Here is a 15,133-nt window from a genome sequence, read left to right as displayed (position 1 = left end):
TAACGAGAGAATCACTGACATGATGTCAGCTGATCCTTTTGTGGCAGGGCTGAAATGCAGTGGAAATGTTTTTGGGGGGATTCAGTTCATTTGCATGGCAAAGAGGGACTTTGCAATTAATTGCAATTCATCTGATCACTCTTCATAACATTCTGGAGTATATGCAAATTGGCATCATACAAACTGAGGCAGCAGACTTTATGAAAATTAATATTTGTGTCATTCTCAAAACCTTTGGCCACGACTGTACACACACACACTCACATACAACCATCATACACACACACTCACATACAATCATCATATATGCTGCTGCTGCTCCATTTATCATATATCCTGATGCCTAGTCACCTTACCCCTATACAGGTTTACCTCTACCACTCAAGTATCCCTGCATATTGTAAATATGGTATTGGCACTGACCCTGGAACTGCCCCTGTATATACAGTAGCTAGCTTACTTTCTCATGTTCTTCTTATTTCTATTTCTTGTGTGTTTTTCTTCTGCTTTACTTTATAGTATAATACTTTTACTACGGATATTAATTACTGGGAAAGCGTTGGGAAAGCGCTTGCAAGAAAGGCATTTCACTGTTCTTGTACACGTGACAATATGAACCTGAAACATACCGGGAATTCTGTCTGAATTTGGCAAGAGATGGAGATACAAAGTGAGGTGGATACACAATCTTATACTTTAGCACATACACCTGAAAATAGACTGAAGCTGGAAAAGTGATGGAAAGAAGATCTGTTGTTTTCCCTCTTGTGATTTTCCACTCTTTTTGATTGAGAGAGAGAGAGAAACAGAGAGAGAGTGATGGACTACGCTGGCGCGCTTTGTTTTGGTGTGGTGTATTTCTGCTAAAAACAGCAGGGGTGAAAATGGCTCTGGTCCTCATTTATTGATGGAACCTCTTATTGTTGTCAAACCCAGTGTGTGCTGGCTAATACATGAGGACTGCCTAATGCATGAGAATTCCCATGCCATGCCCAAAGAAGCTCACTCAAGAGTTCTGCACTTTCTCTTGCATTCAAAGGAAGTATTCTTGACTCTTGGGGTGAAAGCTAAAGTTTGAGTTTGTACAGTTTTTGTAATGTAGAGCTGGAGCATATGGCTTGTTGGCAGATAGGACAAAAAGAACATCTGTAGGAGTTTTTTCTGCCTCTGTCTGTTTTCCTGTAGTGAGATGGTTATTGGTGCCAACAGAGGTCTTGGTAGGCCTACGTCATTTTTATTAACTTAAGTAGAGTTAGTATTTGTTAGCTCAAATTTGTCCCTTTGTTGAGTTGCTGATGAACGCCATAAGAATATTGTACAACCTCATTTAATGAATTTATGCAGATTAGACTACATGTTTATGCATGGCAAAGTGTTTTTTTTTTTTGCCATCAGTTCGACTCTTAAAGGAGTATGAACACGCAACACATCATTTGTATTCAGGACTGGTACTATGTGTCTGCAGGCTACATACACAAACAACCTGGTCCGTTTTGTGTGGAGGCAGTGTGCCTAAATTCACACATTGTCACAGCAGTGTTTGTTCTATTGTTGCTAGAGGATGAGATATGGATGGTAATGACAGTAGCTAGCAGTAACCAGGTAGGTGTTTCAGATGACAACAGCAGCTGGCAGGTGTTGGTGAAACGGTGAACTGAGGACCTGTTGGCTGACACACAGGTTGCTACAAGAACTGAGAAATACAGACAAACAAAAAGAAGAGAAATATATAGAAGATAGTCTCTCTTGTTAAAAGGGGATTTAGTGTTGGCTGCGTGTATAAAGATACCTGCATATTTCCATCAGGAAGTAAGGTGTAGGATGTTTCTGAAATATTCCCAATTTTGTTTACTTCTCCGGGGCTCATACTGGCCCGCCTTGGACTCGTGTTGAACAGCCCTGCTGTGAGCATGTTGATGAGGTAAAGGGAAGGAGTAGACTGTAGAGGAGGAGAAGGGAGCAGGAGACTAGAGAGGAGGCAAAAGGTCGAAAAAAGCCTACAGACTGGAGAGATTGAATATTCACACAGGCTATTTAGACTGGCATCAAGATGGCTAGTATGGTTCTGCTGAGCAAAGACTTTCCCAGCTCCTCGGTTAGAATAGAATGTAATTGGATATCCCTCCGGCCACAGAGGTCAATTTAACGTTGGTTAAATGTCATTTCATTGAATTGACGTGGATACAATGTTGATTCAACCAGTGTGTGCCCAGTGGGATGTTACCTCTGCTGTAGGTTCTATTATCACTGAGCCGTAACATTTTACATTTGAGTCATTTAGCAGATGCTCTTATCCTGAGCGACTTACAGGAGAAATTAGGGTTAAGTGCCTTGCTCAAGGGCACATCGACAGATTGTTCACCAAGTTGGCTCAGGGACTCGAACTAGCAACCTTTTGATAACTGGCCCAACGCTCTTAACGCTAGGCTACCAGTCACCTCTAAAGCCTGGTGTACACTACACAATACAAACTTGTCCCAGACAAGTTTTTGATATTGAAGACAAAATCCCCATGTCATTGCCTACTCGGGGCGGGCGGCCGTCACCGACGCTCGTTTAATGTGAGCGAGTCAGAGAGGCACTCTGAGGGCTACCGATCCCGTATTTGAGCAGTCCCAGACGTCCCGATGTTTTCAAACATGTTTGATTTTATCGGCACGAAATATGCAATGCTCTCGTAGTGTGCAACGCCAATGAGAGCTCGCCAGAGAAGAAGCCAGTGAGATGATGATGATGTTGTTTAGCTTCACCCAGAATGTGTAGACTCTCGAGAAGGAGCGAGATGCATTTGTACTTGCCTTTAACCAAAGCCAAAGTGTCAAATCATTACTGCTCAGAAGTTCCCAAGTAATGTTATTCAATTCAAAATGTTGGCTAGATATTTGAACTCTGTATGACAGGTGTGAATGTCTGACTGAAAACGTTTGATGCTGCTGTAGCTTATTCTAGCTACGTTAACAATCTAATCACATAATTGTTTTTGCGAGACTGCGTGGTATCGAGAATGCTCACTGCCGACCAAGTAAAGAATCTTGTAGTGTGTGCCACGTCATTTAGTGTGCGCGACAGCGATCCACAACGTTGGCAAGATAAAAAACTACAGTAAAGACATCGTTTAAGGTGAGAGGCTCAGCGATGTTAGGATTTTGAAAGTGGTGTATTGTCCACCTGGCTTCACCTGTAACCGTGATGCCAGGCTCTCAAAGGTTGTCTTCAAAGTGTTCAAAAGTCTTTGAGTGTTCAAAATGGACGATTGACTGGTTGTAATAAATTCTCACCTGAACCTTTGCAGTGTACTGTAGATATCGATGGGCCTTGATCTGTACATTTGATCTGCAGACCATATTATTCATTTGTTTATTCCTTGCGGAGGTCAGAGGGCAGCAGACAGTGATTTCCTGATGAATCCACAGTTGGAGCTTTTCCATTAGGAGGGGATAACACAGGCAGATTAATTTCCTCTATCTCAGTCTCCAGCCTTATCTCACTATCAGTTGAATATGTGGGAGATGCCTCCGCAGCAACAATAATATAAGAAACTGCTGCTGTTACACACATGCAAACACACATACACACTAGGGTTGCCACAATACCAGTATTGCGATACGCAGAAGTACCGTGGCAAGGAAACAAAACATGGAACAGATTTAAAGGGCAACTCCACCACTTTTCAACCTCATTTTCATCATCTCCAGCACAATACCATTGTCAACATATGAGTGAGAGAGCGCATTTCTACAAAAAATATAAAGTTCAAAAGTTCAATTTTTTTTTGATTGATTGAACTGTGATTTTCAAACTGTATGACATTCACAGTGGCGCGGGGGAGCAAATACCCTCCATTGGGCGAGAAACTTGTTGCAGGGTTTGAAAATCACTCTCAGTGTTGGGGGAAGCTACTCTGAAAATAGTTTACCAAGCTGTCAATTACTTCACACTGGAAGAAGTTCAAATACAATAAAGCTACCCTGAAGAAAAATATTGTTTACTTACCTAAAGCTACTTAGAATTGTTTTTCGCTACATGTGTACTTCATAAACAAATATCATATCTTAATCTGAAATGTCATAGATGACAAATTGCAAGAACAGATCAGTCTGTAGTCAGATGTTGACAGAAGTGATTTAGCCTACAGAAAGTAAGAATTACAAAAAGTGTTTCAAGTGAGAATTAGGCAAGTCTGATGCCGAAAACGAAAGGAAATTCTTGCCTACTTCATCCATATTTTATTTTATTTTTGCGAAGAAAGTAGTGTGTAGTTCCAGTAGTTAATTACTTTTTTTTACCATGCAGTGTAGCTAACTACTGAAAACACTACAAAGATTTGAATTTAGTTCAACTACCACCAAGCTAATGCAAAATGTAATTAAATCACTAGATGAACAACATGTAGTTCACTACTCCCCAACAATGATCACAGTTTTTTACTTTTAATCCTACCCTGTGATGTCACAGAGAAGCATTTTTTTAGGACCTTTCTTCTTATCTTTTTTAACCACAGATCATAGAAACTTGTTGTTTTCACATAAACTCAGCAAAAAAAGAAACGTCCTCTCACTGTCAACTGCGTTTATTTTCAGCAGACTTAACATGTGTAAATATTTGTATGAACATAACAAGATTCAACAACTGAGACATAAACTGAACAAGTTCCACAGACATGTGACTAACAGAAATTGAATAATGTGTCCCTGAACAAAGGGGGATCAAAATCAAAAGTAACAGTCAGTATCTGGTGTGGCCACCAGCTGCATTAAGTACTGTGGTGCATCTCCTCCTCATAGACTGCACCAGATTTGCCAGTTCTTGCTGTGAGATGTTATCCCACTCTTCCACCAAGGCACCTGCAAGTTCCCGGACATTTCTGGGGGAATGGCCCTAGCCCTCACCCTCCGATCCAACAGGTCCCAGACGTGCTCAATGGGATTGAGATCCGGGCACTTCGCTGGCCATGGCAGAACTCTGACATTCCTGTCTTGCAGGAAATCACGCACAGAACGAGCAGTATGGCTGGTGGCATTGTCATGCTGGAGGGTCATGTCAGGATGAGCCTGCAGGAGGGGTACCACATGAGGGAAGAGGATGTCTTCCCTGTATCGCACAATGTTGAGATTGCCTGCAATGACAACATGCTCAGTCCGATGATGCTGTGACACACCGCCCCAGACCGACAGACCCTCCACCTCCAAATCGATCCCGCTACAGAGTATAGGCCTCGGTGTAATGCTCATTCCTTCGACAATAAACGCAAATCCGACCATCACCCCTGGTGAGACAAAACCGCGACTCGTCAGTGAAGAGCACTTTTTGCCAGTCCTGTCTGGTCCAGCAACGGTGGGTTTGTGCCCATAGGGGACGTTGTTGCCGGTGATGTCTGGTGAGGACCCGCCTTACAACAGACCTACAAGCCTCTCTCAGCCTATTGCGGACAGTCTGAGCACTGATAGAGGGATTGTGCATTCCTGGTGTAACTCGGGCAGTTGTTGTTGCCATCCTGTACCTGTCCCGCAGGTGTGATGTTCGGATGTACCGATCCTGTGCAGGTGTTATTACACGTGGTCTGCCACTGCGAGGACGATCAGCTGTCCATCCTGTCTCCCTGTAGCGCTGTCTTAGGTGTCTCACAGTACGGGCATTGCAATTTATTGCCCTGGCCACATCTGCAGTCTCATGCCTCCTTGCAGCATGCCTAAGGCACGTTCACGCAGATGAGCAGGGACCCTTTGCATCTTTCTTTTGGTGTTTTTCAGAGTCAGTAGAAAGGCCTCCTTAGTGTCCTAAGTTTTCATAACTGTTACCTTAATTGCCTACCGTATGTAAGCTGTTAGTGTCTTAACGACCGTTCCACAGGTGCATGTACATTAATTGTTTATGGTTCATTGAACAAGCATGGGAAACAGTGTTTAAACCCTTTACAAGGAAGATCTGTGAAGTTATTTGGATTTTTACGAATTATCTTTGAAAGACAGGGTCCTGAAAAAGGGCAGTTTCTTTTTTTACTAAGTTTATGTAGACACTGGTTTGGTGGAGAGGCTGAATATGAGGTTGACAAATGGCAGAATTGCCCTTTAATTTCTTGAGAAAAACAGTCCTAATGTTGGAAAGAACTTCCTTATGGTGTCACTCAGAATCACATTTGTATATTTTGCAAGCTATAGCACTCAATATTTTACATAAAGGTTTTAAAGAACCATAGAGTTTGGTCTGCTTCGTGTTCTTTTTTTCTGCCAAGGTAAATCTGGTATCGTAGTATCTCGATGCTTGTACCATGACAAAGGAGAGGAGAGAGACATAGACCTTAACAATGAGACGCTGTACAGGGTCCAAGAGTACCGGCTCTCTGCATCAATACGTCTAGCCTATTTCAGGATCTCTGTGATCTCTGTGCTTTATCCAACTCTATTGTCCGGCCTTGATAGTCAGAGGAATTGGTTAAAGCACTTTCAGAACTGGAACTAGGCTAGAATCAGCCTTGGATACCAACAGATATAGTAGCAATCCAACAGATAGTCTTTCCCTTAACCCTGATTCACCTATAGGACACTCACACTTGTCTCAGGAACCAATCTCCATGTTGCTTTACCACAACTATCAATGGATAGGCTGTGTAATATCATGCTGGGCTTTTTATATGAGCAAATGAGATGGTGTAACCGTGCAGTGATTTATCTGCCTCAGCCTACATTCGATTGGCTGTCTTATTGGTTAACCGATACAGCCACTGCACCACAATAGGGGTATAGTTAGGTTTTGTATGTCACTTGGATTTGACTGTATGTGTTTAGAGTAATAGGGTTTCATATATAGACCATCTAGCATCTGTTTGGCTTTGCCTGTAGGAGAAGAAAGGCGTATTACGGTGTAAAGGTGTCGCCTCGGGTGAAATACTTTGGGGATGTGCTCAGGTTCTCTGGATCTCCCAATGCGGTACATGCTAACATAAGGAACTATCTTCAGCATATTCTTGTTTTTTCCTGTCATTTCCACCTTCAGAGTTTATTCTGTCACTTAGATTCCCACTAGTTTCTTTCAACAGCTGTGTGGCTGAGAGCCTATCACAGGAGTACTGCAGTAGTAACACAAGTTGTCAGTGCCTCCCCTCCTTTACTCCCAACTCACCCTTATTAACTCTAATGTGTGTGTGTTTGTGTTGCAGGAGCTGGTGGGCAGTGCCCCTCCACAGAGGAACTGGAAGGGGATAGTCATCGCCCTGCTGGTCATCTGCATCATCTTGTCTCTGATCGTCACCTCTGTCATCGTGCTCACCCCAAGTACGTAACACATAAAGCTGCATACACTTCTACACTCAGCTACTGAACACTACAAACACCACACCATATCCTACAGATGTAGGATCTTAATTTGAGCTAGTTTGCTACAGTAGGAAAATAATACTGCAGCAACAGGAAATGTGAATTATTATGTGGATTATAATTAATGGACATTTTGTAGGGGCTGACACATTTTTCATAATAAAAGTCTGACATTTCAAAGTGGAAATGACAAACTTCAGAAGTTTTAAACCTAAAATACAGTGCAAGTTTTTAAACCTAAAATACAGTGCAAGTTAATCATTTTCTGCATTACAGGAACGTTTTCCTGCAACAGGGTGATCAAATTAAGATTTTAAATCTGTAATAACACAAAGACACTCAGCTATATTATAATAAAAACACACTTAGAAACACCCATTACAATCGGCTAGATTACACCACACACACTATCAAATACGTAACACTGCAGACACAGCATCACTTCCCAAACAAATGTTGTACAATTCCGTCTCCCAGACACAGTTTCGCTAAAAAGCTGCAGGATGGGTCTGGAGAAATGTAACCACTCTCAAATTCACAGACAGAGCTATGCAAGGACTGACCATCCATGATATCAACATGATAGTTTTGACCATGTTTTCAGGCTATGCAGTGTTTGTTTACACTTACTTAGTTTAAAAAACATTGTAATCTAACAAGCTTATATTTTGGGTTCGGGTGGGGTACGACAGTTGACCTAAGCTCACGAGACCTTTATCAGTTATATTCTTCAGGAATCAATGGGTACATATCATGAATTTATAAGTCCCAAAATAGATGTAGCAACTTCAGATTGCCCCTTTAAATCAAGACATACTCATACCGGAGTCAGCCCGCCAAATGAAAACTTCTACTTAGATTGAGAGGGATTACAATTGGCCTTGCTAGCAGACTGCCCAGTGGGTCATTTCATTTCATAAGCCCATTCATTCATAGACAGCCAGGAGTAGAGAAGGTGATGGTAATGTGTCTGCTTGGAGATTGCATATTGGTTTTTCAGAGAGACGAGGTGAGGTCATCCTCTCGCAAGGTAATGGGGATTTAATGTATAACACCATTCAGTGTCATTTAATGGAAATTATTATGCAGTAATAGCTCTAGTCATTTGTATAATTGGCAGTGCATCAGAGCTGCTATTTTCCACATGTTGGGAATGAATTGCTCTCCTTGGTCATTTAGCAAAGATGAAGAGAATGTGTAAATGTATAGACTTGCAAAGGCACTGACTGTATAGCTCCCAGACCGTGGGCATATGGGGTTGAAAGGCACACACACACGCACACACACACACACACCACCATCTCTATATAACTCAACCTTTTACCTCTGTTGTCTACCCTGTCTGGTCTGCAGTTTTGCTGTCAACTGCAGAAGGGATTGTGTAGCTGGGGGTAGAGGGAGTAATGGCTGCTTGAAAAACTGTCCAGGCTGCAGTGAATCGATGCTGGTGGATCAATAGAGAGTTACCCTGGGCCAAGTGTCTATTTCTCCTTTGTAACCTCTCCGTAATTGCTGTGTCTGTGAGTTGGGAACTGCTGCTGGAAGTCCTACTATCTCCAGAGACAGAGAATGCACGTAATTGTCAGACTCTGCCCGTCGTTTCCCGGTCTGTTTTTATAACCCCTCAGGCAACTTGTTGCAGGAAAAGTAAAATATAAACGTTTTTTTGGAAATGGAAAATGCACTTCCCTGCAGCTAAAGGCTGCTCAAGTCACAAAGGAAGACTGTAAATGTATTACTATGTCAGAGTACTGAATGACTGACAGCAACCAGATAACAAAGATGGCCAGATCCATTTTTTAGTTGCAGGTAAGTCATGTGAATGAGAATTGAACCTTAACAGGTTCATATTGCTGTAACTTATTAATTATGTCTTCTTCCATTGTTTTGTTTTCTTAATATATTCCACTGGTAGTTGCAGATGATAGCCTTGCCCTCAAAAAGAAAGTCACCATCGAGGACATCTTCGGAGGAGACCTTCATGTGCATGACCCCGACGCTACATGGCTCAGCGGTGAGTTGCTATAGTTACACCCTGCCCTCTCATCCGCCACAAGAAACTGAACCTCACTCAGAACCAATGTTCCCTCTAAGCTGCGTTCAGGCCCATACTCTACACAGACTGGTGCTCCATAACCAATCAGAGTTGCAGTAGGCCTACATGCAAATATCCATTACCATATATGGATCTGTGCCATTCACTTTGAACTGGACTGTGTTTACAGTATGAGCGGTTGCGAGTAGAACGGCTTGTTTTGAGATCAAATCAAAAGCTGCATGTAGCCACCTAAGCACATTTGATCATATTCTTTGCTAATTAGTGAGTTATTAGCCCAGTTATAGCTAATTTCTTGTCAACAACGGGGGAGTGGTTGCTTCCTACAAGAGCACAAAATATGTGCATTTCTAGCACTTTGAAAATAGCTTTTTTTCTGTCTTAAAGGGGCAGTGTTGTCTTTTGAGACGGTCTTGAATAACTAAGTAGACCGTAGGCAGAGGGTAGCATAATTTATCTTATTCTCTGTAATAATGGTATGGGAACAATAATGCATTTTATTTTGTAAAGTGATTTCTTGCATCAAACAACACATTTTCAGTCAGCTCCTTGTCTGATTAGCAAGTGGATAAACAGGTTAATATCAAGCCCTGCATGTTTTTTTTTTAAGTCTCATGGAATGAAGGCCTACATTGAACACAACACATTGGCTGCTACTGTAGGCTGAATGATAGAACAGCTATTTCCATGTTAAAATGTTATGGGATGCATTTTCTCCATTGTTTTTGATGGTAGGCCAGTCTGGAAGGCCTACGTTATGATCAAATAGCTACAGTAGCCTACTTGGCCACTGTTATAACTGTAACTTAAAGCGGGTAGTGTTCACAGTAAACAGAAGTTGCACAGAATTTTCACAACGTTCAGGTTTGCGATCAGCAGACCTGAAATTTGCTCACTGACGAAAAGTTTGAGCGAACATTGCTCAGCACCCACCAACCAGTCTGCACGTTTGAAAGTTTGAAGGCGATTTTGTAGCTAAAACGATCGAATACTTGTAGCGACTGGAATTTGTTCCATTCAAGTCTATGGCACCTGAAATACATTTGGATTTATGCAAATATGGTTGTAGTGTGAAAAGTATATGTAGTATAAAAAAAAAAAATTCAAGCAACAATAGTGTACCAGTGCCAGTCTGTGTGTTTTAAAGTTATTTTGGTGTTGGTAGCTTTAATGGTTCAAGAGAAGTGGTGAATTCAAATACTTCCCATTCAAACCTATGGAGCTTTTATGTACATTTTAAATGGTTATAGTTCAACAAGTATAAATGGTATAAAAAAGCTATATACAAGTACACCATTCCAGACCGGCCTGCATGTTTTAAAGTTTCAATCGAGTTTCCAGCTTAAACGGTTGAAGACTAGTTACGTGGCAAAGTTTTCCCATTCAGGTCTACGGCCTTTGAAATGCATTGTGATTTATGCAAATATGGTTGTAGTGTGAAAAGCATTAGTAGTATCAAAAAGTTTTTTCTAGTACACTGCCTGCATGTTTTTAGTGTTTTTACAGTTTTGAGTCTACATGTGGCAGTGGAAAGAAAATAATAAGGATGAACAGTTTGTAAAGTTGTACTTTGCTTTCAGTAAGCACATTTACTTAAGGGTTATACAGAGAGACATAGACAGAGCCATGTAATCCAATGGAACTGTGAAATGTGCCTGTCTCCACCATGGTCTCTCCACGGTGAGTAAATCCCATAGACATTGATTCTGTATGTCATTTTGTGTTAAATCCTTCATAATAAGTTTCCAGTTTATGCCGTCATGCACCATACAGTACTGTAGCTATAATGTATGCAGAGCATGTACAGGACAGGTATGGCCAAAATTAAACAGATGTAGGGCTGTTTACATTTACATTTTAGTCATTTAGCAGACGCTCTTATCCAGAGCGACTTACAGTAGTGAATGCATACATTTTTTTATTTTTTTTATTTAAAAAAATTGTACTGGCCCCCTGTGGGAATTGAACCCACAACCCTGGCGTTGCACACACCATGCTGGCGTTGCAAGCACCATGCTCTACCAACTGAGCCACAGGGAAGATGCTGATATGGCCGTTTTACCCTTGACCAGGTAAAGTGGCAAGCAAACTGCAGAACACACAAATATTGGATAAAGCTACTGATCGCCTTCTAGTGTTAGAGATTCAAATTACTTTAGTTTTTTTCATTGACTCCAGAAAGCACAAAAGCAGAACCAGTTTTTTTCTACATACTTTTACAAACTGATATATTAACAACTTAGCTACTTATGCAGCAGTAACATAGCGTGTCTTCTTCATTGGAAAGTAACATTTTCACAGCAACCTATATCAACATAATTACTCAATCTGGATATCTCGGAAGATAATTTCATTTTTTATTTTTTATTTATTTTTTATTTCACCTTTATTTAACCAGGTAAGCTAGTTGAGAACAAGTTCTCATTTACAACTGCAACCTGGCCAAGATAAAGCAAAGCAGTGCGACACAAACAACAACACAGAGTTACACATGGAATAAACAAGCCTACAATCAATACCACAATAGAAAAAAAGAAAGTCTATATACAGTGTGTGCAAATGGCGTGAGGAGGTAAGGCAATAAATAGGCCATAGTAGCGAAGTAATTACAATTTAGCAGATTAACACTGGAGTGATAGACGAGCAGATGATGATGTGCAAGTAGAGATACTTGTGTGCAAAAGAGCAGAAAAGTAAATAAAAACAATATGGGGATGAGGTAGGTAGATTGGGTGGGCTATTTACAGATGGACTATGTAGAGCTCCAGCGATCGGTTATCTGCTCAGATAGCTGATGTTTAAAGTTAGTGAGGGAAATATAAGTCTCCAGCTTCAGTGATTTTTGCAATTCGTTCCAGTCATTGGCAGCAGAGAACTGGAAGGAAAGACGGCCAAAGGAGGTGTTGGCTTTGGGGATGACCAGTGAGATATACCTGCTGGAGCACGTGCTACGGATGGGTGTTGTTATCGTGACCAGTGAGCTGAGATAAGGCTGAGCTGTACCTAGCATAGACTTATAGATGACCTGGAGCCAGTGGGTCTGGCGACAAATATGTAGCGAGGGCCAGCCGACTAGAGCATGCAGGTCGCAGTGGTGGGTGGTATAAGGGGCTTTGGTAACAAAATGGATGGCACTGTGATAGACTGCATCCAATTTGCTGAGTAGAGTATTGGAAGCTATTTTGTAGATGACATCGCCAAAGTCGAGGATCGGTAGGATAGTCAGTTTTACTAGGGTAAGTTTGGCGGCGTGAGTGAAGGAGGCTTTGTTGCGAAATAGAAAGCCGATTCTAGATTTGATTTTGGATTGGAGATGTTTAATATGAGTCTGGAAGGAGAGTTTACAGTCTAGCCAGACACCTAGGTATTTGTAGTTGTCCACATATTCTAGGTCAGAACCACCCAGAGTAGTGATGCTAGTCAGGCGGGCGGGTGCGGGCAGCGATCGGTTGAAGAGCATATATTTGGTTTTACTAGCGTTTAAGAGCAGTTGGAGGCCACGGAAGGAGTGTTGTATGGCATTGAAGCTCGTTTGGAGGTTAGTTAACACAGTGTCCAAAGAAGGGCCAGATGTATACAGAATGGTGTCGTCTGCGTAGAGGTGGATCAGAGAATCACCCGCAGCAAGAGCAACATCATTGATATATACAGGGAAAAGAGTCGGCCCGAGAATTGAACCCTGTGGTACCCCATAGAGACCTCCAGAGGTCCGGGCAACAGGCCCTCCGATTTGACACACTGAACTCTGTCTGCGAAGTAGTTGGTGAACCAGGCGAGGCAGTCATTTGAGAAACCAAGGCTATTGAGTCTTGGCCAGGTCGATGAAGACGGCTGCACAGTACTATCTTTTATCGATGGTGGTTATGATATTGTTTAGTACCTTGAGCGTAGCTGAGGTGCACCCGTGACCAGCTCAGAAATCGGATTGCACAGCGGAGAAGGTACGGTGGGATTCGAAATGGTCAGTGATCTGTTTATTAACTTAGCTTTCAAAGACTTTAGAAAGGCAGGGTAGGATAGATATAGGTCTGTAACAGTTTGAGTCTAGAGTGTTTCCCCCTTTAAAGAGGGGGATGACCGTGCCAGCTTTCCAATCTTTAGGGATCTCGGACGATACGAAAGAGAGGTTGAACAGACTGGTAATAGGGGTTGCAACAATGGCGGCGGATCATTTTAGAAAGAGAGGGTCCAGATTGTCTAGCCCAGCTGATTTGTACGGGTCCAGGTTTCGCAGCTCTTTCAGAACATCTGCTATCTGGATTTGGGTGAAGGAGAAGCTGGGAAGGCTTGGGCAAGTATCTGCGGGGGGTGCAGAGCTGTTGGCTGGGGTTAGGGTAGCCAGGAGGAAAGCATGGCCAGCCGTAGAGAAATGCTTATTGAAATTTTTGATTATCATGTATTTATCGGTGGGGACCGTGTTACCTAGCCTCAGTGCAGTGGGCAGCTGAGAGGAGGTGCTCTTGTTCTCCATGGACTTTACAGTGAAACTGAATTAATAATTGAAATCATGGCAGAATATTTTGGCACAGTCACCCTGTTATGACGTTGGCAACATGCTAATGTCCAGTGTTTTTCCTTGCAGACCGCCAAATAATATGTAGGGAAATGGTGGCTGCAGAGATGTTAAACAGCAGGCATAAGGGCATTTCCCTCAGCAGATGGATCATGATAATTAACCTCACCAGCAGAAGCACACACACAGTATTGTACAACTAACCTTGTGGGGGGGACATGATTCAGTACCATCCAAAATCTTATTTTCCCTAACCCTTACCCTAACCCTAACCCTGACCCTAACGTTAACCCAAAAACCGAACCTTAGCTCTAACCCTAACCCTAGCTCCTAACCCTAACCCTAAACCTAATTCTACCCCTAACACTCATTCTAACCTTAACCCTAAACCCCCTAGAAATAGCAGTTGACCTTGTGGGGACTAACAAAATGTCCCCAGATGGTCAAATTTCTGTTTGTTTTCTATTCTTGTGGGGACTTCTGATTAAACACATCCACACGCACGCGCACACACACACACACACACACGCACACGCACACCTCAAAGCTTGTCCTTTGTCTAACACCACATTGGAATGTTCTCTGCTCTCATTACTTTTAATTGATTGATTAATTACAGCAATTTAATGAATCGCTTTTGTTAAAGTTGTTATGCACTACTTGAAAGAAGTCAGCTGACTTGTCAGGCCTTCTGGAGTGTGGACTGGCAGGATACTCATACTGTACACTTTCCATTATACCTAAAGCATCCACTATTGTGTTTGAGAGATGAACTGTCCTGACTGAACAAATATATGGACTTTGGAGCAGGAAAACATTTTCAAAACAGAATACGGAAACGTAAAGTTTATTTATTGGAAAAACACACTACCACCATTAAAAAAAGCCATTATGTCCAGCAATATGAAATCCTGCCAGTATCACTTGCATCAGCACCATTGTGTTATTGTTGTGGCGAATAGTAAGCAAGGAAGATGAGATGGCTATTCAATCATCCTTTATTTGATGGGTAAAAACATTGGAGATAGCAGCACGGAGGCCTTTTCTCTCCTCTTCTCTTCACTTCGGAGGGGGGCTTATCCGAACAGGACACTGTCACTGAGGAAGTGGCTCGGGTCTAGAGGACAACACGACCCTTTTCATAGTACTCAGCAAAGCGGAGCCAAGCTCTACTGTGCTGGCGTGGTTATGCATCCACCATAGGAAAACATTTCTGAGCCAGCACAATACGGTTTGGGTCGTAACAATAGT

The 15,133-nt window shown here is 42.1% G+C and overlaps 1 protein-coding gene across 1 annotated transcript in view; it reads left to right on the top strand.

The window, feature by feature from the left end:
* LOC106599258 (A-type potassium channel modulatory protein DPP6) overlaps positions 1 to 15,133 on the top strand; it is a 129,943-nt gene that overhangs the window by 79,636 nt on the left and 35,174 nt on the right. The window contains exons 2-3 of the mRNA XM_014190396.3: positions 7,157 to 7,271; positions 9,229 to 9,327. Coding sequence (XP_014045871.2) covers positions 7,157 to 7,271; positions 9,229 to 9,327 — 214 coding nt within the window. The remainder of the gene's footprint in view (positions 1 to 7,156; positions 7,272 to 9,228; positions 9,328 to 15,133) is intronic.

The sequence above is a fragment of the Salmo salar genome, chromosome 03, assembly GCF_965601325.2.
Source record: "Salmo salar chromosome 03, fSalSal1, whole genome shotgun sequence".
In the NCBI taxonomy this organism is placed as follows: domain Eukaryota; kingdom Metazoa; phylum Chordata; class Actinopteri; order Salmoniformes; family Salmonidae; genus Salmo; species Salmo salar.
This window is presented reverse-complemented; position numbering and strand designations above follow the sequence as displayed.